The sequence below is a fragment of the Simochromis diagramma genome, unplaced genomic scaffold, assembly GCF_900408965.1.
Source record: "Simochromis diagramma unplaced genomic scaffold, fSimDia1.1 OVJJ01000370.1, whole genome shotgun sequence".
Lineage (NCBI taxonomy): Eukaryota > Metazoa > Chordata > Actinopteri > Cichliformes > Cichlidae > Simochromis > Simochromis diagramma.
The window spans coordinates 1,006,575-1,032,870 of NW_024387012.1; the positions used below are offsets into that span (position 1 = coordinate 1,006,575).

Consider the following 26,296-nt stretch of genomic DNA (forward strand, 5'->3'; position numbering starts at 1 on the left):
ACTGTGGCAAGTCGATTTGACTAGGTACTAATGAAAAAGGCTTTTGCTTGTCAGTAGTCTGGCATCCACTGTTTTCAGGATATTGTGTTTAAATTTTGTGTGATGGCAGATGTGAAAGTCAAGGTCAAAATCACACAAAATGCTCTTGTTGCTAATGTAGCTACCATAAGCTCAGTGTCAATGTCACTGTTCCCTTAAGACCTCACAGACAACAACACCGGGAATTATTATACAGGACATATCTTTAATCTAAAGAATTGAGTGCACAAGTTTGTATTAATTTGGGATTTTCTGTAATATACACAGGGTCAAAAGTCTCAAAACTCACTGAAATCTTTTACTAAGGGGTTCTGAATGCTCTAGAATCTCTTTTAACCTGACTAGGCCAAGGGATGTTAACTTCTTGTTAGTGATCATGATTTACTTCAACTGGTAGTTTCTCCTTGCAGCATAAAACAGATTTGTTTGACAGCATTCACTGCATTGACCAATACTTAGAATAATGGAAAAGTCCAAGGAATCCAGTGAAGATCTAGGTAGAAGAACTGTAGATTTACATGAGTCTGGAAGCTCTCTTTGAGACATTTCTTAACAACTGCAGATTCCAAGATTATCAGTTCAAATGACTGTTTGTAAGTACAAGTTATTCTGATGTGTGACCATGTTGCCAAGGTGTAGAAGAAGACCCAAGGAGCGGGGTGCTGACCAAGAAAGAAGCACCTGCTCCAAAATCAACAGCTTCAAACTCAACTTAAATTTGCCTTCTGGAGAAACATTTTATGATCAAACGAGACAAAGACTGCATTAACTGGCTACAATGACGAAAGGATGGAGAAGTAAAGGTGAGACTGTAAAACTTATAAACGCTGTACCAGCTGCCAAGCATGGTGGCGGCGGCATCATGCTTGGGGGATGTTTTGCCAGTTGTTCTGGTACATTGCATGGAATGATGAAGAAGGAGGACTGCCTTCAAATTATTCAAATTCACCTCGAATCAACAGCTAGATGTCTGAAACTTGGATATCGTGTGCAAATACACATTAAAGCTTCTGGAATGGCCTTCCCAAAGCTTAGATGTCAACCCTGCTGAAAATGTGTGGACTAAAACCTAAAGACTGGGTCCGTCCCAGGAAACAAACCATTTTAAAATCTACCATTTCTGCCATGAAAGAAGTCAGCTAGACCAGCGGTCCCCAACCTTTTTTGCGCCATGGACCGGTTTATGCCCAACAATATTTTCACGGACCGGCCTTTAAGGTGTTGCGGATAAATACAACAAAATAAAACTAGTACCGGTACCGAAAAAAAGAAGATTTATTCATAACACACGTGAAAAGACCCAGGAAAACCGAGTTAACAATCAAAACGATAACAAAATAACGCTGAAAACCGATAAAAACCCTGAAAACCATACATTTCACACCTGAGCCTCAACTCTCGCGGCCCGGTACCAAACGACTCACGGACCAGTACCGGTCCGAGGCCCGGGGGTTGGGGACCGCTGAGCTAGACTCATGCCAAAAGGTGTATATTGCTAACAGACATTTATTTGAGCCTATCTTGATTAGATCCCAAAAAATCTGAAATGAACTCAAATGTGTTCACGTATTTCACAGTGGAAAGAATTCAAATAAATCATTAAAGGTCCCAAATTATCATGCCATCAGTGCTTATGATGTGTATGTAAACCGTGCCTGGAGTTGGCGTGACTTGGTGGAGAGGCGATCTATGATTAGAAACCCCTAAACTGCTTTCTGTCTATGACAAAACAAATGGGGTGTTCCAGAGACTTATTCATGCAAACTCTATTGATGCTGGTACATGGTGTGGACGTGGTGCACCTGCTGCGGCTTAGCTATTAGAGTGGGTACAGCAATACACAGTAGTGTGCATTGGCTAGGAGATGTGGAGAACATTCAAAGACAGAGAAAGAATGACTCAGACTTGTTATTTTTCCTTTGATGTTGTTGTTACATTTTCTAGAAATGAAACTCTGCCTGACCTTAAGTTCAGTTTCGACAGAAACCTTTTTAGTTTTTTAAAACTCATTCTGTACTTTTATCATCACTTTCTCTTTACTTCTACACTTTCGTTTGGGACCTTTTGGAAAACCCCTGGGCGACTCCTATTGGTCACCCAGCCTCATGTTGGGAACCCCTCCTCTTCCTCAACACATCAAAATTTGTGCACTTTGTTTCTTCCCATCCTCATAGCGGCCATGTGCTTCCGGGGTGGCTCACCACAACATTTTAGCTGCCTCTTGCCTCTGTCATCACTTTTATCTCACTTCTGTTGGTGTGAAACTTTCTTCTTCTTCTCCTTCTTCTCCTGCCACCCCAAAAAAATGTCTCTTAACTGTCAGCTACCCGCCACCCCAGATGCCATATTTAGGATACAAATGTGAAGAGATGACAGCGTTGTAAAATGGTGCCCGTGCTGAGATTATAATTAACATTTCCAACCTACATCACTCTCCCTCCCACTTCTCCTATGCTCCCCCCACCACTCCCCCCCATTCACTCACTCCTGTGTAATAAATGGGCAAAAATGCAAGAAGAAAGGAGAGAAGGGGAGAAGGAAAAGAAAAGGGAGATGGAGGAGGAGGAGGAGAAGGAGGAGGAGAGAGATAGAGAGTGTGTGTGTGTGTGTGTGTGAGAGAGAGAGAGAGAGAGAAGAGGGTGACCAAACGGAGGGAGGAGGGAGGGGGAAACGGCGTATGCTTGTATACAACCCTGATTTCCATTTTTTTCCCAACTCGTAATGTATTTAATTCAAGTGAAACGTAATCATGACGTGTCGTGTCATTAATCTCCTCGCCGCCTCTCCCGTAAGTACACTGAGTCTTTACTTTCAACATATATCCTATATCTTCATTTATCTTCTTACATTTTATTTACCACTATGTTTACATATATGCACTTTTATGCGTGCTGGCACGAAACACCGGCGACGAAACATTTCCAAAATTGTTTAATTTACTGCGACTGTTGTTGCCTCTTTTTTCTCTCTCTTCTTCTTCTTCTGTCACGGGCAACACGCGGGATAATGGCCAACATAGTTGTTGATGTGTTTTATTTCACTCCGCTTTTTCACATTTATTTATTTATTTCATTGGCAGCTTTGGCTGTGTGTGTGTGCGCGCGTGCTCGCATGTGAGTGATTGGCACGAGGCATGCATGTATGTATGTATGTATGTATACATGTAACCGCGCGCTCCGGACCACTTTACGTGTGTGTCATGTATGTAAGCCGGTGTATGTGCGCGCGTGGCCGACAAGCATGTAGCAGTCGGAGCTCCGCTTATAAGCCGTGACATGACAAAAAAAAAAAAGAAAAGAAAAAAAGCGGAGAAATGCACTGTTTTCCCACATAACTGAGGAAATACTCGGTGTAACAGTTAAACCAAGTCGACTCGAACAGTCAGCACGAGATGAAATGCGACTTAAAAATGCTCGCAAGTGCACGAAAAGTCACTCGGAGGTTTATTTTTGTTTAAAAATTGAACACAACTTTAGCTAAGTAGTTGTGCAAGCTAGCTCTTAATTTTTGTTTTTATCCGCGCGAGCAGTTTGGTAATTTGGCAGCTCTTCTTTAACCTCTCTGAAAAAGAACGGCGTCTTCTTCTTCTTCTTTTTTTAAGTAGGTTATATTTTTATTATTTATTATATATGTGTATTTTTTTTTTAAAGAAGAGCCAAGTTCTCTGTGCGTAACGGAGGATTTCGATAAGCCGCGGACATATTGTCCAAGCGTAAAAGTGGATTTTTGCATGTTAGCAAGTTGATTTACAAAGCGTAATTTGTAGGTAGATGCGATTAGCTTGACTAATTCTTTTGTTGGACACACATTAGGCATTGTGTTGTGCGTTGTTTCCGAGATAAGCACCGCCACTTTTCGTGTGGGATACGCGCAAAAAAAGAGAAAAGACTGTTTAACGGTGCTTTATAAACCTTATACTTTCGGCCACCTTTTACTACAATGTTTACTACAACCCGTTTAGTTGTCCTAACGTTACCTCAGCGCTCAGAAAGTAGCATAGCAAGTGTGGCAATACATACAATGTTGGGGCCGTGTGCGTGCAAAACGCGTGTTGCCAGATTGTGTTCAGTAAAGATAAGTTACCGGTTTTTGTCCAAAAATGTGCGTTTTTGGACACGATGGCTCTTTTTTTTTTGAGGGGGGTGAGGGGGGCACTGATGTCGGTGGTAGATTGGCAGAGAGGGATTCAAGATGAAATCCATGATGGCACTTTTCCCCCCTCCCGTCCTCTCCTTGCTCGCTCACTCGTCTTTTTCCCCTCCCTTAATCTTTTGTATAGAAAATTTAGGAACAAAATGGAGCAGGGGAGAGAGAGCGATAGATAGGCTGACATGACACACACACGCCACCCTCCGACTTCTCCGACTACCCTGCATCCCCCGTGTTCATGATTTTTAATCGCATTTTTTCTTTTGGTTGTTGTTCTTGTTTCTATTTGGAAGCGGGATTGTGCGCGGACACCATCTGCGGGCAGGGTTAATTTGATTTTAGTGTGTGTGAGGGGGTGTTTATTAGTGCATTGTTTGTTGATGGTTATTTATTTCATTAATGTGCCTCTAATTGAGATGGCCGCGAGAGAGAAGAGAGAGGGGGGAAAGGAGCGTACTGAAAATGGTTGCACGTTATTGACGCACATCACAGGGGCGAGGAGGAAATTCCTCTTGAGATAAGGCGCAGACGTGTCATCTGGGTTGACCAAAGACACTCCCGTCGCCTTTTTCTATATCCAATGGAATATGTTTAGGGATCCTGAAATGCCCTATTTTTTTTTTTTTCATATCTACCCAAAATGTCACACTCTTGAGAGCCTGTGCACAGTGGAAGTAGGTTGACATTGCTTGCGTGTCCTAAAATGAGGCATGTTTTTGGAGGGTTTGGCATTTTTCAAGACGGTTTTATGCACATTAACTTTCATAATCCCTCTACGAAAAAGAAAAAAAGAAAAGAAAGCTGAGACAATTAGAAAAGAAATGACTTCACTCCAAATCCCTGTTTTTCTTTGGATCATCGCCTGCAAGAGTGACTTTTGGCAACAAGACGCTACTTTTCCTTATCCGGGCTTGATCAAAAACTAATAACGCAAGCATTTATTTTTAAATTATTACTCTGTTAGTAAAAAAAAGCCTCCCCTGCCTCTCTACAGGTTGTTTGCCATTAGATATAAGGCGTTGATTTCATGTCAAACCCTTGGCAGATACTCATCTGCAACCAGCTGTACTAATGAATATAAAACACTGGCCCCATGGTAAAAAGGCTCTAATGGTTTTTGCTTCTGTCTGCTTGTTGTGTTCAAATAGTATCCACCTCCTCCTCCACCTCCTCTGTCACCCTCAATGCCGCCTACTTCCCATCTTTGTACATACTGTACTGTACTTGAAGGGGCACATCCACCCCATCCAGGTGGCTCTTGGGAAAGAGATTGTATGTGAGGGGAGAATGAGACAGAGGGAGAGAGAGTAAAAGGGAAAGGAGTGTAGCACCAATCAAGGCTTCTGATTGATATAATTGGGTCATTAGTGCGCTGCGGGAGAGGCACCTGCTTGCCCTCAGTTAGGGAGAATCTACTGCATTGTGACATTTTGAGACTGTTGAGAGTTCTGCTAGGCTGCTCGGGATTAGAGTGTATTTAGAGCATTAGGGTCTTACTTAAATAGTCTGCCACTTTTTGTCGCTCGCATTTAGTTTGGAAGACCAGCTCTGAAATCAGCGTTTCCAGCAGAGGCGTACAGGTAGACGGTCTGAATAAAAAACAAAAAAATCAAACACGACGATTTGATAAGCAAAACATTTTTCCAACTTTCCATTAGTGGCAGTCCCGTGACTGCGCTTTTCAGCCAGGTGTGCGATGTTATGAAAGCAAGCAGTATTTGAATTTCTCCCTCAAGTCTTTTTTAAAGTTACAATACAACTCTTTTTGTGTTTTTTGGTTGCATTTCATTTGACCTGCTGAGATCAGCACAACAGATGCCTTCCCAGATGAAAAACTGAAAGTGTGAACTATTTTGGCCTCAATTTAGTCTGAAAACATTCTGGACACCGCATCAAAGCACTTTATATTGTAACCTGAAGACTGTGCAATAGAGAGAGAAGCCCAGCAGTCCCCAGTGAGCAAGTACTCGGCGACTGTGGGGAAGAAGACATAAAGTCATTGTTGGAGTGCATCCTCACTTTTCAGCTCAAATCCCCTGCAAAAAAAAATAGAAATAAAATGTTACATTCCAGCCTATACATAGAGTCAGGGAGCCCTTGAGTGCAATCAGTCACCCAGAATTACACCAGGATGTGTTGATTTAAGTACTGGCACCTCCCATTTATATGTGTCTTTATAAAATATAGTGCAACTGAGTGTGTTTCAAACAAGATGTTCCTAAGAAAGAGAACACATGCTCTGCAAATTTCCCCAGGGTGAAGAAAGAATGAAGCCATTACTATTATACACTTACCCTTTTCCCCCCCACACTAAAGCTGTTTTAGGTATCTGATATATATACATAAATACCCCAGGGAGGTCACAGTGAGTGGTGAGCATCCCTGAGGGGGTCGAAAGTAGTGTGTTGCTTAAGGACACTAAAGTGGAAGGGGCGTCATTCATGGAAGAAAGGTTTCTGAACCTTTTCCCAGACAGTAGGGAGAAAATTGATCAGGTGGATGTTTGTTTCACCTGCAGGATTGTCTCCAACCTAGCAACTGATCCTCGGTGTGCACACATAAGCCTTTTAGGAAGAATGCGTACAACCACACACATGCTCCAACCAATTCTCCTTTTAAAGCGTCAGTCTCGTAATCCCGAGTCAGACGAGTCATTCAGCACCCCCCTTCTCCCTCCACTCACTGGTTTTAGGCACGGCGCGGCCTGTATGAGTTGGAGCGAGACTCTTGTTTTCTCTGCCGAGATGCTTTCCGGTGTTCGGGATTCGCCCGCTCGGGTCTGGCACTGCAACGTTGCCTCCCAGTTCCAGCATCAGCTCGTGTTCTCTCGCTAGAGGAGTAATTCATTCAAAAAGAGAAGAAGCAGGAGCTCGAGAGGGGATGGTGCATTAGAGGAGGAGAGGTTAGACAGGAAGAAGCAAAAAGGAGTAAGGTTGTGAGAAGTGGAACATAAAACACATCAGTGAGGCAGGAAATGCTGGCTCAAGCTGGACTTTGCGCAGATGAAAGACGGTAAAAGTTGGGACGCTTCCTTTTAATGTAACTTTTTCTTCAACTCTGCTAAAGTACCTTTCGAATAAGGTCAACGGCGTAACAGATGCGAGCCATTAGATCGCCGTTTCACTTGCGTTCTGCGATCAAAACGATACACATGAAGTAGCATTTTTCCCCGTATAAGCAATCTGCAACACTCATCTTTAACGGTCGGTGGCGGAGACTGCGCGGGAGATGTTCACCCTTATCATTGTTGAAGCTGAAGATGAGGGAAGAGCGAGAGTGCGAGGCAGGCAAAGTTGAAGCGAAGCCGGCGGTGGGGAGGGAGGAGGTGGTAGTGGTGGTTCAGGGAAAGGTGAAGTAAAGGAAATGAATACCGGCTGTGGGGAAGTTCGCCACGTGACCACGCGATAAAAACCACAGGGCCAAATTATACTGTACCGCACAGGGAGCGGGCTCCCCTCACTTCCTCTCGCTCTCATCTTCTCTTTTTCACACACTTTGTTTTTTTTCCCCCCTTCCTTGTGGTCAGTCTCTCATACACCCACTTATCCCCAAAGGACACCTCACCTCGCGCTGGCTTCATCACATGAGAGTGCAAGTAATGCAGCGGGAAGAAAGATGCACTTGTAGGGATTCACAGAAATACACACAGACTACGAGCACAGTCCTTACTTTATGCCTTAAGGCCGGTGCCTGAGACCTTGAAGATGTCTATTTTTAGGTACGTGGAGGAGGACTTAATTTTCAAACAACACAAAGGTCGCTGTTGCTATAGATCACTGGTTCCCAAACTGAGAGCGAGATCCCCAAGGGGTCACAAGGGGTCAAGGAGAGCAGAGCATACACTCAGATTTATTCTAAATCTTTTGACATTTACCTCCACAGACTGATAGGAAATGAATGAAGGGATCATTGTAAGTCAGGCTTAATTACACAAACTGTGACGAGGCATTCAAAGTACTGTTTAGCTTCATGAGGCTACAAATCACAATACACAAACCCTCCTTATATACAACCTATGATACATTAACACTACTTATTATGAAGCTGTATAACACTTCTATCCCACACACACGGGTACCATTATGAACACTAGGTGAAAGGTGTTCACACCCTGATATATATTTACAATTACAACATGTATCTCTCATGTGCATGTGCAAACCTGCACTGACTGCCTTCACAATAAAACTCTGCCACTTCGGTGGATATTTACACAGTGACACCCCCGATCCCCACCCCCACCTAAAAGAAAAAAAACAAAAAACTTGTCTGAACATATTGTGCAAATTTCCCTCAGCTAGTATTTACCAGGGATGTAACGTATGATTCAGCCGCATCGTTATGCACTCCTTGTGATCTGAGTCAAGGAGTAGTTATCAGTATTTAAACAGTGCAGTTTAAAAAAACAAAACAAAACATAGTGACCCTGATGATAAAAAAAAACCTCATTTCCAGTCAAGGCAATTCAGGACCCACAAAGCTGCATTTCAATTGCTGGAATGTCAACTTTGGGACGCTTTAAAGCTGGTGTCATCTTGCGAATTACTGTGTCATTACAGTCCTGCTCATGCACTGCAAATTTCAGGATCAGGGGGAAAAAGAAAGGGAAAAAACAGGAAAAGCCAGTGAAAGTGCAGGAAAATCCAGTTTGTATCGAAGGGATGGGAAAATCCATTATGTGTTGCATATCAGCAGTCAACTATAGCTCCGGGCCTGAGAAGTGGAACAAATGCTTAAGTGCGTTTTACGTGGAGTCTTTGTAACGGCCCGCAGGCCGTGGCTGCGACAGGAAACCAGGTTGCTCAGAAACCCTGCGTTTCACTCCATTTGTGATCTCAGCAAACGCTTTCCTGAGCAATTTAGGGTCTCAGCGGTTCGCTTTTTAATGATGATGTCATGATGTCTATTTTGTAAATTGTGATCACATTTAGGCGATAAATCAGGGCCTGATTAAATGTGTGGCTATCCTGTGATTGACAAGCTGCTAGCATGTATGTCTACAGTGGCTCTTAAGCCTCTTTTCCACTAGTACCTGCTCAGCTAAACTCAACTTGGTTTTTAGGGTTTTTTCATTAGGTGGTAGTTATGGGTACTCTGCAGTTTATTAGCGCTTACTCTGACCGTTTTCCAAGTGACCTGAGTCAAGTTGAAAAAGTGATGTCAGAAGATCGCATGCCACTGATTGGCCCACAAATGAGGTCACTGAGGGAGTCATGAGAGCAAATCTTTCGCAAGACTCAAACCCAGCAACGGCTGCTGGGCAATGGCCTCACACCGACTTGGCTCTTTCTTTTACCCTGAGTCTGACAAAAAGCCAAAGTGCGTGAAGCAGGTGTACCATCGCCTCGACCACCTCCATTGTTGTGTTGTCTTTGGATTGCAGGCAAACAGCATCACTGGACTTTTGGGCTGCCTTGCTATAACGACCCCGCCCACATTGAGGTGGTAATGGAAAACGACCAAAACCTCGTTGAGTAGTCTAGTTGAGCCGTGCAGGTGCTAGTGTAAAAGACAAAAATTATGCTACACTCATGGCTCCAGACCATTGTTTATATACAGTTTTTGTGTTTATCTAAAGCAAACCAGAAAGTTGTTTTGTAAAGTCTATAGCACTGATTTCCAAAGTATGGGCCAAGGCCCCCTGTTGGGCTGCAAAGGTACTGCAGGTGGGCTGCAGTATTAACAGAAGCTCAGTTTAAAATGAGTATGTATTATTGTGTATAGCCAACAGCCCGTGTTGTTCATGTGGTTTGAATAAAAGTTTCAAGAAAATCCATCACTTTCTCTTGTATTTTGATAAGAGTGAAGATTTAAGATTGGGTGAGACCCCATTTTCTGGTTTGCAAGTGGGCCACAACACTCTTGACTTTAGGAATGGCTGGTCTGTAATATCATTGTGAATCTCCTACGTGGATCACATTACCTAATATTAAATATTCATTACCATGACGCACATTTAAAATCAGATTATTACCCCTCCCCTCACAAAACTAAAAACAGCCACCACACACACACGTAGGTGTCACATTTTTGTACGCTGCTCTCACCCTTGCTTTGAGTACCTACCCCAATCCATTTTATAGCTCGCCGTGTGTGTGTGTGTGTGGACACACTGGGAATGAGCAGCATTTGTGGATGATGTGAGAATGTCGTCTTCGGTGCGCTTCTTGCTTAATTTACACCTGCTTTTTATGTGTTTCTCCCCCACCTGATTCCAGCATGATTTCTTCCCCACTCCACCCTCTCCCCGAGTCACCCCCAGCCCCCTTTTCCCATGCATCCTCTGCTGCACCTTATCTCCCTCTCTCAATCTATCCAAATTTTCTTTATTGGCATGACAGGGCCGGTGGTTGGCGACAGCCACCGTCACGGTGGAACAATGCATTGTGATGGTGATATTCATATGATAATGCCATCAGACTTAATACTGCAGCAGATACATTTAGATAGCCGCTCTCTCTCTCTCTTTTTCCTGCTTTTTATTCCTTCTCCCTTTCTGCACCCCCCCCCCCGTCTCTGTCTGCATGTGTATTTCTGTGTTGACTTTCAAAATGGTTTTTAAATGTTGCTCTCTCTTCATGTTATGCCCCAGCCTGCCACTACCACTACTCTGATTTCTCTGCTATTCTCTGTTCTAGCATGTCGCTTTCTCTTTTTTTGGTTTCTTTGCTTTTACCCTCAACACCATGTTGCCAATCAAATTAAATCATTTTTGCTCACATGGCTTCTAAGACTGTTTCTTTTTTTTTTAATGCTGCCCAGTTTGTAACTGCTCTGTCTATTTGTCTGTGTCTCCCTCTTTCTTTCTCTCTGTCTGCCTCCTTTCTCATTTTTTTTTCTTTGCTCTTCGCCATGTTGGCAGGGCCCAATCTACCAGCTGATATCAGCATTCCTTGGCACTCTGCCAACTGGCAACACTGCAGGAGAGAAAAAAGAGGAGAGAGAGAGAGGGGAGAGGGAGAGAATGAAAGAAAATTAGTGAATAATAGACGGAGGGAGGGAGGGAGGGAGGGAACGAGAGAATGAGAGGGGGATGGGAAGAAGTATGAATCAGGGAGAGAAAGAAAGACAGAAGGGAAAGGAATATGGTGAGAGAAAGAACAATAATGGTGGATTAAGAAAGGACTGTCTGTGTCTGTGTAAGAGAGTGTGTGTGTGTGTGTGTGTAAGTGTGTGTGTTTATGTGATTGATATGGTGTGATATCCCTGTGAGTCATAGCTGAGCTAAAATGTCAACTGGCTACATGAGAATCTCTTTGTCATCAAGCCTCAGTAACTCACACACACACACACACACACACACACACAAATACTCAAATCCATATAAACACATATGTGACCATACCGCCATGTGAACAAAAATGTGGGTGACACACCTGCGAGCACAGATGTTCCATTGTTTTTGCCACAGTGATTTATGACCTTTTTGTTGTGTTGTGGGTGCTCAACTCCTGCAAAAATGATGGACAAAAACCAGCCACGGCGCACACAAATTCGGTGGAAGTGAGGCGAAGTGCTGCGCTCTCAAAATATTTGGGCGTGTGAGCGTGCCCTGCCAAAATGCTTGTGCGTGTTCAATGCGCAGTATCACACTTCACGTTTCAGCTGACTCTGTTATCTGGGGTGACAGTCGCAGTACAGTCGAGACAACAGCAGCAGCGGCGGCAGCAGCAGAATAAGCTCACATATATAAATGACTTCAACAATTAAGCATGACTAAGCAATGTATGGGTGAATGCCACCACACCCAAACAGCAGATTTATTGTTCTGGCTAGGTGCATGCATACCATATGTGAGTGTGTGTGTTTGTGAGTGTGAGTGCGTCCGGGCCTGATATAAGCAAAAAAAGCTGCTACTGTATGACTGTTCAGGAAGGGTGTGTGGGGAAGTCAAAACATTGCGCGCCCATCCTGTTTGGGACAGTCCGTGTCCTGTGGTGGTGCCCTTAACTCCTAAACACACACACACACCAATGCACGTTCACACTTCAGATAATCATCCCATATGTGCTAACAGTATGCCAGCATGTACGCTGAACACATGCAGGAGGCAGAACAGGTGCACACCTGTTACACATTCAATGCGCACACCAACGCAGGCTGAGGAGCAAGTGACGATCAAATACAGATTTTCTTCGTAGTAAACATGCACGTGCATTAAAATGTATTGTTGAGTGTGCATTTGGTGCTTTGCAATCAGAATTTAGGGTGGAATCTGTTCAAAGGGTCTTAGTGTAAATAGCTTTTAATCCTGTTCGGCAAAACTCTGCTACCTGCAGTTCATCGCTGGATATTTCAAAAGCATTACGCTGATACTATTATTCCTAATTTACCTAAAGTCTTTAGTTAGATAATTGTCTTAACATGCTTTTAAAAAAAAAGGGTGGGAACAACTTCAAGTGCAGTAATTGTTAGATTTTTGGTTGCAAATAATTTTCTGAGCTTTCTATGCTTGTTTTTGTCCTCAGACGATTACAAGAGGAGACTGCCACAGGACTGTGTCCCCCCTCAGCAGAGACACTAAAGAATGGCATAACATCACACACAATGCTGGTAGGACTTTTTTCTATTTTCCTATATGCGCATGCATCAACATATAAAGACTCATACCCTCGAAGTTTGTGCAGTTTTTAAAATCTGGCCAAGGTTGTGCTACAAAAGCTAATTATGCACAACATGCAAATTTAACCTTTTCTTGAGGTTTTTAACTTTTAACTCCTTCTTAAGTCGCTGGTTGCTGCTCATTATCTGTCTCTCTCCCTCTCTTTTGTGTTTTTTACTGATAGAGGATGGATTCTCCACCGGAGTGTGTGTTGTCTCTTTCTTGTGAGCAGACCCAGTCGCCCCCAACGCTGCCGTCTCTAGACCACAGCCCCCAGACCTCCTCTCCTCACACTCAGCTCTCTCTCCCCGATAGCCCTGTTGTCTTGCCCATTCACAGCTCCGAACCTTCCCCCCAGAGCCCGGACACTGCGCCTTATTTCCCCCTCTCTCCGTTCCCCCTCCACGAGGGTAATAACAGCAATCACCATGATGTTGATGAAGAAGATGATGAGGAAGGGCTGGATGGAGTACCTCCATCCCCAATGCCGGCAGTGGCTTTGTTCCCAGGAGGAGGGGGACAAGAAGCTGGATGCAGCCCCTGTTTGGACTCCTCTCCGCCAGATACACCATCAGCACCATTACTCGGGTGTGGTGCCCTGGAGCTGGCCCTGTCTTCAGGACAGAGTGGGAACTGTAGTGATGAACTAGACCTCCAGCTGTTCCAGAAGGATACTGTTACCAGGGCCACACCTGGAGTTGGAGGGGCCTCTTCGGGGCCTGCACTCAGGTATCCCTGTCATGTATGTGGAAAGAGATTCAGATTCCAAAGTATTTTGTCTCTTCATGCACGAGCTCACAGTCTGGACAGAGACCGGCGAGCTTCAGCTCTGTATAGGACTGGGCTCCCTTCAGCTCCACTAAAGCAGCACCTCAAAATCCAGCAGAACCACAAAGACCTAATTCCGAATCACAGAAGTCACCCAAACCAGCGTTTACTGCCTGGGGCTCTCATCCAGCATCTCACAGAAGACGATGAAGTCAATGGTGAGGTCAAAGGTCTCGATGATGGACTACAGACAGACCAGAACCCCAGTTTTTTACTGGATGACAGCACACCCTTGACCCCTCCGCTGACAGAGGACCCTGTGTCCGTGACCTCTCCCTATTCTTCAGCCACCGGGGAGGGCGTATCTGCTTCCATCACGCCTACATTTCGCTGCCATGCCTGCAAAGGAAAATTCCGAACAGCTTCAGAGTTGGCGCGGCATGTACGCATTCTCCACAATCCATACAAATGCACTCTTTGTCCCTATTCTGCCAGCCAAGAAGAAAGCCTGGCGTCCCACTTACAGGAGTGCCACCCTTCTCCCGATGTACCTGCTCTTCCACCAGCTTACAGTTCGAGGCCCATCATCGCAACCCCCGACACCCCAGTACCCACGCCAACCCACACGCCAGCCCCAACCCCGAGCAACCCACAGCTGACATCAGTTGCTGCAGTGGGCGGGTCCTCTCCACTGCCAGCATTTCGCTGTGACACTTGTGGACAGCGATTTACGCAGTCATGGTTTCTGAAGGGACACATGCGAAAGCACAAGGACTCATTGGACCATAAGTGTCAGGTATGTGGCCGTGGCTTCAAGGAGCCTTGGTTCCTCAAAAATCACATGAAAGTTCATCTCAACAAACTTGGCCTCAAGGCTGGACTGGGAAACCCTGGGGGACCAGGAAGTGCTGAGCAGCAGTCTAAAAGCTCCCTCAACGCCCTCTACTCCAGTCTCCTTCTGACTCAGCGAGGAGGTGGTGCCAGAGGAGGTCAGGGAAGACCAGAGAGAGAAACTGGAGGCAGAATTGGGATGGGTTTGAGTAAGTCAGCCATCCTGGGCTATCTCGGTTTGCCTAGTGATGGCAGTGGGGCTAGCTGCATGGAGAGACTTCAAGCAGTGGCTCAAGTAGCAGAGATGGGAAACGGTGGTGGCAGTGGTACTGCAGGGGGAGCAGACTCGGGAAGAGGAGGGGGAACGACTAGAGCAGGGGGAACCGGGGAAACTCCAGCAACAGTTTCAGAAGGAGGAGATCAGGCAACTTGGTGGCAGCTGGTGGCTCGCAGCTTGGCGGTAGCTCAGCAACAAAGGCCTCATCAGCGAGGCCAGCAGCAAGGGCAACGAGGCCCGGGGCGGAGTTCAGTGATTACAGAGGTCGACCAAGTCAGAGCCTACCTTGGAGGCCTGGATCCTAGAGAAGAGACCGGAGGACCAGGAGGGCCATGGGAATGCCCAGATTGCGGAAAGCTGTTCCGCAGTCTACAGCAGGTGGTAGTTCATGCTCGAGTTCACACTCAGAGGCCCCAGAAAGGAGGTGGCAGCGAAGAGGAAGGGAGCAGTCATCATAGGGGAGTGGGGCTGGGAAGAGGAGGCAGTGGTGAAGTGAGACAAGAATCCCAGCTACACAGCGGTGGATCCCAACAAATGGCAGAACTGAGACAGGAATCAAAATTGATGGGTGGTGGATCACAACAAGCTGGAGGGGCTGCAGGGTTTCACTCTGTCATCTCAAGCTTCAAAGGTGTGACATGAGTGTTTTTTTCTAGTTCTTTGGTTTGTGTTTGTTTGCTATCATATAAGAATACATTGTTTTTCAACTTCAACTTTCTATTGTCATTAGAATCTTAGCTGCTATCTTTACATTTTCCACTTTTTTTCCTTCTTCCATACTTGCAGGAGAAAATGGGCTGACGACAGTCTCCTCCATACCTTCAGTTCCCACCAGGGAGCGAGTGCGTGGCAGAGGGATAAAAGACTGCCCCTACTGTGGCAAAGCCTTTCGCTCTTCACACCATCTCAAAGTGCACCTCAGAGTTCACACAGGTGAGATACTGCTGTGAGTTTAACAAACCGTGTTTACTTTTTTAACCTTTATAAATCCCTGGAAAGGTTGCATTGAGCATCGTTGCTTTTCTAGAACTACAGTTTTTTTCTTTTTCTTTTTTTAAAAGATTTTACCCCAGAGGCCTGGCCAGCGCTAATCATAGCCCTCTACTGCAGGCAACTGAGCTGCTCCACCGGAGCAACTCCAGCTTAAGTGCCTTGCTTGAGCGTATATTAACAGTAGTTTCTGGGGGGAAAAAATCAAGCCACTCCAGGGATAAAAAAGGGAAATTGCTCACTTCTCTTAGTGGCCTCTAACATCGCTACCAGTAAACGGTACAAAAGAAAACCTTTTCATGTCTTCTCCACTAATTAAACAGTAATCCTCATGTCTCTATTTCGATTTGTATAATGCAAAATTTAGCTAAATGAAACTGGTGTGGTTTGACGTTTTTTTTTAATAACCTATTTATTTTTATGGACACATTTATTTCTTGTCAATTACATAAAAATACTAAATAATGCACAAATTAAATGCATGAAAAATTGCAGAGAATTCGCTGTCTTTGAAACAAGAATCTGTAACAAAAATCTTTAACATCCATCTTAAATACTGTAAAGAGAAAAAAACATTTTAATAAACTTTTTTAGGACAAAAAGAGGAAAAACTGAGTACAGGATTTCTGATAACCAACTAGTTGGACTTTAATGAAAGTTAGAATCTCGAACACCACTCACACTCATACTATTAATTAATGATCCATATTCATAAGCCTTTATCAGCATGAGTCATCGTCACTTTTCATTATTTGCCTTCAGGTGATGTATTGATCAAAATTAAAACCCAGCTCTCATTTTTTGCGATGCCACCTATCACTACTAACTGGAGAACTTCCCATAAAGACAGCAGCCAAAAAATGCACAGTGTGAAGTCTTTTTAAGAGTTGCCATTATCATTACTCATTTTATAGCTGAAAGGACTTATCTCAACGCGTTTATATTTTTCCCAATCATGCACTGCTCATTTTCTCATACACTACTGCCTCTGTTCCATCAAGTGATTATCACATGGTCAGTAATTAAAGCAAATGCATCAAATTATGATAATGCTCTCTTCAGAATCTCGTTTCCCATCGAGAGTTTTATCCCGTCTTTAGTGTTTGTTTCACCAACACAATCAAGTTGTCCCTGCATCTGTACGTGCGCCTGCGTTCCTCCTATGTGACCAGTTTTTTCTTTTTTGACTCTTGGGAATAAGATCATTTACGTTTTTCATATGTTTAACGTTTCCTGCTGTTAATGTTCAACATCATCCCCTTTATCTTTCCCAGCTGTGTAATTTTTAATGAGTAATGGAATACTGCCATCTTTCTTTAAAACATGTAACTGCACCTCTTACTCAGAACTGCTCAAATGACCTTTGAGCAGTTCTGAGTAATTGCAAAATTTTGCAAAATACTTGCTTGCCTTACTTATTTGCAATGTTACGATTTTGCAATAAGTGCTGTGGTGTTTAAGCATAGTGAAAGTACTTTTAACCTATTTTAAAAATGATTGCATTTTTTGTGTATCTTTTACACATGAAACCATTTAGACTGCTGAAATTTGTCCTCAGGTCTGCATTTCACACAGAGTGTACCCATGAGATAGTCCTCAGTAAATAGGAGTAAAAGTGATTAAAAAATAAGAATTATTTGCAGGGAAATTTAATTTTAGCTGCCATAAAAAAAGTACAAGTATATATTGATATTGGAAAAAATCAATCTGACCTTGTTTTATTTGCAAAACTGGCTTTCCTGTGAAAAAACATGATTCGTTTATTGGCTTATGAACCGCTCTTTTAAGGTCCCACCACAACATTTCAGTCAGGTTGAGATCTTTACTTTGATTAGGCCACTGCAGCACCTTGAATTTTTATTTTCAGCAATTCTGTTGTAGATTTGCTGCTGTGCTTGGGATCTTTCTCATGTTGCATGGCCCAGTTTGAAACAAGCTTTGACTATTAAACAGATGGTCTCACATTTGACTCTAGATTACTTTGGTATACAGAGGAGTTAATGGTCGACACAATGACTGTAAGGCACCCAGGTTCCGTGATTGCAAAACAAGCCCAAATAATCACTGTTTCACAACTGTGCTCAACAGTTTGTATGCTTGTGTTTCTTAGCAATAAGAGGCTTGCTCCTGGTAACTCTTCCTAATAAGCCATATTTGTTCAATCTTTTTGTAATTGTACTGTCATGAACTTTAATATTTAACATGCTAACTAAGGCCTGTAGAGTCAGAGATGCAGCTCTTAGGTCATTTGCGGTTTGTTGGACAGTGTCGAATTGGGGGGAATTTGCAGAGACGTCCACTCCTGGGAAGATTGTGTCCTTTTATTAACACACTCCTGAACCTGCCAGACCAGAAAACTGCTAAAAATTCTGCTTTCATAGAAATGCTCAGACTTGCTGACGATCATTTAATCAAGCATATTTGATTAGCAGCACCTGGGTACTACTTAAGTATTTAATTCCAATGGAAGTCTCAAGAGTATTCATAGTTTATCATGTGGCTTCAAGGACCTGTGAAAGCTTTCTTTGTTGCATGACTGTATATGTGTGTATAAGAGGCAACTGTTTTTCAGGGTCAAAGGTGAGTACCATCAGGTTTCTACTGAAGAAAAAAAAAAAACATCCTGTATGTGAAATCAAAATTGTGTATGCCATAAAATAGCTGGTATATGATATCATTAATACTAACACAAAGGTATTTCACTAACTGTAATATAAAAATACTTAAAATCACCAGAGTATTTTTTTTCCTTCTTACCCAGTGAACACCCATTTTGGGGCATTCATTTTGGAGCATCTAATGAGTCCCACTGTTTTTTAAAAGATTTTTCTAGCTTTATTTTTACTGTTCTATAAATAAACTTTCTTCGTTGTGTTTTCTCTAGGTGAGAGACCCTACAAATGCCCCCACTGTGACTATGCGGGTACTCAATCTGGCTCTCTGAAGTACCATCTCCAGCGGCACCACAGGGAGCAACGCAATGCCTTATCAGCTGCCTCAAATTCATCCTCCTCTGGTCTCACCTCCACTATCAACAGTCTGACCTCTGGAACCTCTGGATTGGTCAAGCAGCGCCGATCTCAACCCAACCACTGCCCGGTCAACCGGGCTCCAACAGACAACCCCGCCTCTCGACCCAGCCAGCAGTCCTGGCTCCTGGGACTTCCAGACCAGCGGGAGCATCGAAAGGCCTTAGCAGCTCTAAGGGATGTTGACCTAGAGACCCAGTACAGGTACCTTTCTGGAGTAATGGGCGCTCTTTACCAAGGTGGAATGGAAGGAAGCTGGATCAGGGAGTCTCCTCCACCAAAGGCACCTAAGGTGTCACGACGTAAGCCCCTTACTACAAGCCGAATGGTTCAAGCATCATGTGACAAGGAAGTACCCGTGCCATCAACTCAGGAGGGTGGTTTTGAACCACTGGATCTGTCCCGTCGCACTTCACCTGGTCTTGGAGGGATGGAGGAGGATGGAGGCATGAGTGTAAGGGAAGGTGGTGAGGATGCCGTAGAGGATAGTTCAACAGGGGTCAAACTGAGCGAGTGTTTGTTTTGTCCTTTTCGAACATCATCAGCAGAGCTGATGGCCATGCATCTCCAGGTCAACCACACCAGTAAGTCCAGGCGCAAAAGAAGCTCTTCAGTGATCTTGGATGATGATGGAACCTCAAAGACCACAAGGCCAAGGATGGATCCCTCTGACCTCGACCCTCTGACAATATGGAGGCACGTAAGTGAGGCCGAGTCCCAGGCCTCCATGGGAGAATGGTCCTTAACTCAGTCCCAAACTCTTAATGGTCTCTCTGAGCACACAGCAGAACATCTGGGTAATGCTCTTGAACACCCAAACTCCATGTCCTCAGTGTCAAAGAATGTAACAGATGTTCCTGAACTCAAGGGCAAAATTGATGAAGAGAGAGATGAACAAGATGAAGAATTTGAAGAGAATTTGGAGAATAGCAGTCTGGAGGATTCACAAGACCAAGACCTGAGGATGTCCCTCGCTCTTTCACCAGCCCTGAGCTCTAACCACGTTGGAGGGGAGGAGGATAGAGTCTAAGGAGATTAAAATGTTTTCAATGACACCGCTTAAATTGGAATGTTGGGTTTATTGTTTTCCAACAAATTTTGACAAAGAATTGAAGAAAGGGCAGAAAGTATTACATAGAGAGAAGTTGTTTATGGTTAATGATGTTTTGCCCTGTCATACCTTCATTTCTGGGCAGTCCTGAGGAGTCTTGACAAAGAGGAGAGCCAAAGCTATGGTATTTCCTCTGTCATTATTTGTCTCCTTGGCTTTGTGGTCCACCACAAAATACGGTAAAATTCCTGTAAAAAGAAAGCGCATGGACGCATCTTTTCAGGATTTTGTCGGCCACATTTTCTATTTGTTTTTCAGACTTCACCAAAAGATGGGTGATTTTTACGATGATCTCCAATTTGATAATCGAAAGATCTAGGGCAAGGTCCTGCATCATTCTAGAGTCGTGCGTTTATCCCACACTTATAATGGACTGGTAAATCCCAGACTACAACACTGACCATGCTGGAGCCAGCTGCGACTAGATGCTCTCCTGACGGACTGACCACTGAACAGCTTCAGGTTCCTCCTCAAACTACAACAAACAGACACGGAGGAAAGTTTAGTCTAAAAAAGTTTCAAGCTGCAAACCTCGGCTAAGCTATTCTTTATTAATTTAAGGCATGAGGCAACCGTTACAGGCCATGTGCTTTCCTTCAAGTATGTATCACTGCCTTGTTTGTCAGAAAAGTGTTTCTTGATGACTGTGCTAAAGAAAAACAGAAAGTTTGTAATATTTTTGTTCATTTGTTTTCAGTTAGTGCCTGTTCATGTATGTCGTCGAGAGAGTCTCTGGTATCCTTGCCCATCGAGGGTCTGATAGATCGTTCATTTTATCTGAATATACAGTTTAAACGATTTAAGTACAATATATTTGTTAAAAGTGGTTCTAGGGTGTTGTGAATAGTTCAGTTGTAAAAGAAATGCTACATCATAGTGTAATGTCCTTGACACAGACTGTAGCTGTTTGTGGCTCAGCTTGAAAAGAACAAAAAAAAGTATGTGATATAATGTGAGGAAAGGTCAAAAGCTGAGCGCTTAAAAAGGAGGTCAGAGTTCAACATTCAGTGTTTACAATGGTAGCGGTTGTTGGTTGGGGATGCAAAGGCACCAACTGAACACAGAGCGAGAGTCTGTGTGAGGGCTGAAGGGGCGACGCTTGAGCTCCTGAATACAATCAACTGACACATTGTTTTGAAGAGACTACGACTGTGTCAAAAAAAAGGAAAATTTTAACTTTTTACAAGGTAGAGAACGACAAAGAAAGCAGTCTAGCTGCCAGACAAGACTAAATCTAAGAAACAAACTGTACTTTTGGGTTACGGTGTGTTTTAGATGAGTAGTTTCCCTCTCTTCTTCTTCTTTTTTTTGTTTTAATAAGAAAAGAAAAGACAATGGTAGGAGTAATTATTAAAACACTAACAAACGCATAGGCATCCCAGTAGAATATGTGTAGCTTTTGTAAAGACGAAAAAAAAAAAAAGCAGACTTTTGTTTATTTTCCTTTCAAGATGCTTACAGAAAAAGGTTATCAATATAGGTGATATTGATTATAATGTTTGTGAGCTAAGACTAGTTGGAATGTCTATACAGAGCACTGTGCAAGTTTTTTTTTGAGTTCCCAAAGTAGTTGTTTTCATTTTGACTTTATCAATAGACCAAACGTTTTTTCAATGGCAGTTGTCACTTTCGGTTGTCATTTTTAAGTGTGTAAATGTGTGGTTTCAGTAGATTTACCCCATCGATTATCAAAATCAGTCAGCTAGGTTGTCAGTGTATCAGATATTCAACCACTGAACTGGTGGTTAGGAAAAAAATGAAGTGCATTTTGTTTTTTATGTGGAAACATCCAGTAATCATTTCTTTATCCTAGTTTGAAGGTATATTTATGAATGTGAGGCATTAATATTCTCTTACACTGGTTAACAGCCTCTATTTATCTGCTAAGACTCAAATTGATGGGGTAATTTATGATTGTGACCACTCTTTAATGTGCATTAATGTGATTAAGTTCCCTTTTTAGAGCACCTTATGAGTTTTGTAGTGAAAGTCCCTTAGTGGTGTCTCCTTTAACAACTACTGTCAATGCCACCGTGCCTTCTGTTTCAAGCACTTCCTGGTATATTTTGTAAAACTCACCAAAAGCACTTAGCCTATATCGACACACTCTCTTTCCTCTTTCCTATTCCCCTTCAACACATCAGCCCATTCTCTTGATCATCTTCTCCTGTGTTCACCTCCTGATCCCTCTATTCTTGTGTTTTTGTTTTTATTATTTGCCATTTTTTCAGGCCCATTGGGCCTTAAACAAGGTCACTAGGCCTTATGTTCTAGCATGGCTAGACTCTTAAAAGAATGAACTACCTACCCTTAGACAAGTAAAAATTGTTGTAGAAGTAGGGTTAGAGAACTTCGGGTCATAATACTAACCCTTGGTAAACCAAAGCCCAAGTCTAAGACACATATACGTTGTGTTTAATCTCATGAGGTGCCAAAACATGTCTGATGTGACACTAAATCAAATACACTAGAGGAAACAAAATAATTCACCTTTTTCCTTTTACTCTCTCTTTTTCCCCTCGTCATGCTTGCTCTCCCTCCATGTCCTGCTCTCATCTGTAAACAGTCTATCTCTAGCACCACTTGAAGGTGACGTGTACTATCTGGTATTGAGGCCTTTATTAGATTTTTATTTCAGTTTGTGTGGTGTTTGTTCAATGCCGTTGAGATGGAAAAATGCTCTTATAATGATAAGTATTATTGTTTTAGCATTATGGTTAAAAAAAAAATCAAGAGAAATGTGTTGTTGAATGTTGTACAGATAGCATTAGAGATGTTGTGTTTTTTTAAGGAGAGCACAAACCCGAGCAATGGTCCCTCCAACTCCTCCCGCTGGCAGATGGGAATAAAATGGACTGCCAATCATCATAAAGGTCTAATGACAAAAAGTCCCAGAGCTGTGGCATGTTTTCAAAAGAAACAAAAGATTTGAATGTAAAAATGAAGCCAAGGCCTCATTATTTCCAAATTGATTGCAAAGAAACAAAAATCCTCTTTGTACCTAAGCTAATCATTTTACTCTTTTGAAGGTGTAGTTTAGTAGGAGTAAGACAAACACACGTGCGACTTTGTAGTGACTTGATAACAGGGAAACCAGGATGTGCTTACCTGAAAACTGATGAATGCACATTTACATTCCAAGGATGCACAGTTGGTGTACCTAACATGTTTAGCAATTTCTATTTTTTCATACTTTGAACACCTTCCTACTGTTTCATTGAGGTGTAGCAGTTTTTCACGTGATGTCATACACACATTGCATGAAAGTTGTCTGCATATAGGATGTTATACAACCATTGGTAGCTACTGTTCCCAGACTGGTTGGCAAGTGGTTGCTGGAGGTTGCGAGTTGAAAGTGGTCTCAAAGAGAGTGATATAAGGAAGATTTTGTTGTTCTTGCTTTGGCCACTGACAAACTGCTGTGGTTGCCTGTAGTTTCTACACAAGTTGGTGAATTATTTGCAAACACTCGCAAACTGCTTCCTCAGTGGCATTAAACCTTGAAAAAAAATTGCAACACAAACAGAGAATGTTCACCTTCAAAGTAAAAGCCAAGTAATTTTAAAAGATGTGGCTTTTGCTTTGAAGGCATAAGTTTTACTACTGCTCTGAGAGTAGCTGGCAAGTGTGTGCAGATAAGTCAACATGTTCCTTGTAAACCGTGGGCGACTGCAGCAGTTTTCTAGGAATAAAGGCTTTCACCGACTAGTCAGTGAATAAACATTTTTTGCTAGCAACTGGTGGTTGGCAGATGATCACAGCCTCATCTCTAGACCTGTGTGTCTGGGGCCTTAGTCACCCTGCAGTGTCACACGTCCGAAATAGCACACAAGTTAACATCATGTTAGCCATCCTGTTATTAGCAATGACATGACCGCAAAACATAAATAAGCTATATATGGTGTAAAAGAGAAAAAAAGACTTCTAAAAGCTAAGCTGCTATTGTGTCATCAGATATGTGCCTAGTTTGTGTAAGAAATAGTACTGCTGTTCAGTGAAATCAGTTATAATTAATGCATCGAGGAAGACGTTATCCACGGATGCTAACTGACCCTGGGTAATGCCTTGATATTTTAAACCAACAATGGCATCTTGTTGGGCAGTGTTTTGATCTAGAAAATAAAAAATATGGTTGTATATGTCCTCTGTTATTTATATAATCACTGTCAGAGTGCTGAACAACCACACGTAGTAAACACAAGGAAAGAAAACTGCTCATGCTAGCAATGCTAATGGTAGCTACAGGTTTTCCTTCTATTAAACTTTAGTCTAAATTTAAAAGTACATTTAGCCAAATAGGAGACTACAAACAGTCCTACCTTTGTCTTAAGATACTAAGACATCAGAGCAGATTGACATGTTTAATATGTAACAGTTTATTTGCCAAAAGATTATTGAATCAAAAAGAGTGTATAACATCCTGTGTTAGCTAGCTCGTCTATATTGTTACGGTTAAACTTTACTGTTAAGTTCAAACTGCTTGTTACCGAGTAGAGTCTGCCCTCTTTTCTTGTGGTATTTACCCTTGTCTGGTATTTATTCATTAGTTGCTTAAAAAATGTTCTCAAAGTTGATTATTGCCCTGAAGAAATAAGATTACATCATGTTTTGTGTATCAGCAGCAACTACAAATTCTGTTTTTAATTATATAGTTGTAAACTGTAATTTTGTAATAGCTATTAAGAATATTGTCAGATTTTTAAGGTGCGTTCCCAATTTTTAGAATAATTCACAATTAGAAATAGAGACAAAATCAGCTGACAATTTAACAAAGTATTCAAATGTTTCCAAGAAGACTGCTTGTGTTTGTCTGACTTCAGTTAAGTTTTTTGCCAAACAATTGTTAAAAAATCAGCGAATTTTTTGCACAATTTTCAATTTGCTCACTTGTAATTTACAAATAGATGTGAAAACGGCACCTTATATCCTGATTGTGAATCAGAAAATTCTCCAGAAAGGATACATTTGTCATTTCAAAGGGTATTGTTCTTTTTTTTTGTAATATGACAAATCTTTTGTGAGGTGAGGGGACCACGCTGGGTTTGGGCTCTTGTGTAGTTTACTGCCATTGCAGTGAGGGAAAACTGACCTAACATAGTAGTGACTAATATAACTTTGTGGACAGATAAAAAAATAAATAAAAATAAAACACATTAGAAATAAATAAACACAAAACAAATCCTGTCTCTCTCTTTTTTATACCTGTTCATTTAGGATGCAGTTGTTCTTTAAAGTGTGAAAACGCTCAGTGAGACAGCTTTATTTTGCATGTTTATCTGCATTCTATAAGAACGTGTTTGTGACTTCAGAATTTGAGATGTTGAGATGCTGCATCTGGTTGAAGTGGGTGAAATACAGAAAGCTTGAGCTTGTTGCAAAGGGAGCCCTCCTGTGGCCTCCTGGCCGATATTGAGGGGATTTAAACAGGCTTCCCTCAGTCTTGATATTCATTTCTGCTTACAGGTCACAGAGATGTTTGCTTTAAAGACTCTGATAACTTAGCAAATCTAATATTAGAGATCTGCAAATGTATATCCATTAATTATGATTTAATTTGTGTTTTACAGCAGTGGTTCCTAATCAAATTCTGCCTGTTTAAACTGAGTAGCAAGGGCAGCTAAGAATGAATTTTCCCTATTTCCCGACTAAGAAGATTTAAATTTATTTAACCTGTAAGCTGCACAGTTAGCGCTGTACTGGCATGTCCTGCTGGGAAATGAGAAATGTTACTGTATATTCACAAAAGGACAGCAATGCAAAGTAATCTGAACATATAGGATCTGTTCGTCTTTGGGTTTTTTTTATTCATTAAGCTTATCTTTATGGAAGTTTTTTCCCTTATTGAAAAAAACAAAACATTTTTTGCCATCTATAAATAAAAAAAATCTGGATTATGATCTCAAAATTTTTACTTCTTAACTTGAAATTTCAGGTTATTTTCTCATAAGTTTGACTTACCAAGTCGACATTTTGATTTATGTTGGGGTTTTTTTGTTTTGTTTTCTTACATTTTTTCCAGTGGCAGAAAGAAGCTTTTACAAAACTGTGATGTTTTTGGCATCTATGGTAGATTTTTTTGCATCATGCATATTCTGTCATCTGTGCTTGTGCTGCGTGATTTCCTTGATTGCATGTTAGCCTCTAATTTGGGCTCCGTTTGGCATTTAAGGCCTACTTACAGCACGCTAAATGTTGCATGGGTTGCATGCGACCCAAATGTCAAGGCACCCCTGACATCTGGGCCAATAAGGGTTGACCTGTGGCTGAGTGTACACAGCTGCAGTCACCGTGAGTCAGCGGTGTCAGTCAAGGATGAGTGTGTGGCCCACATTTGAACTGCACATGTGGGTCATAACTGGTGCTGACATTTTCCTCCAGAAGGAGGATGTGGACAACAAGGACCACTGTAGTTATGTCAATGTCTTTGAGTACCTAATGTGTTCTAATAGTATTATTTGAACGTGGAAAGGGCTCTATTATTCACAGCAGCTATGAAATCC

The 26,296-nt window shown here is 42.3% G+C and overlaps 1 protein-coding gene across 1 annotated transcript; it reads left to right on the plus strand.

The window, feature by feature from the left end:
- Positions 1 to 2,676: 2,676 nt before the first annotated feature.
- Positions 2,677 to 24,975, plus strand: znf219 (zinc finger protein 219). Its single transcript, XM_040041051.1, has 5 exons — positions 2,677 to 2,827; positions 12,657 to 12,741; positions 12,975 to 15,297; positions 15,453 to 15,599; positions 18,541 to 24,975. Exons 2-5 carry the CDS (start codon positions 12,736 to 12,738, stop codon positions 19,713 to 19,715), a joined length of 3,651 nt encoding a protein of 1,216 aa, XP_039896985.1. The 5' UTR covers positions 2,677 to 2,827; positions 12,657 to 12,735; the 3' UTR covers positions 19,716 to 24,975.
- The last annotated feature ends 1,321 nt before the right edge of the window (positions 24,976 to 26,296 follow it).

Excerpts from the sequence above, each read along its gene's own strand:
- znf219 (XM_040041051.1), top strand. Across the intron at positions 15,298-15,452 it reads TGTCATCTCAAGCTTCAAAG|GAGAAAATGGGCTGACGACA; the intron begins GTGTGACATGAG and ends CCATACTTGCAG. Across the intron at positions 15,600-18,540 it reads GCACCTCAGAGTTCACACAG|GTGAGAGACCCTACAAATGC; the intron begins GTGAGATACTGC and ends TGTTTTCTCTAG.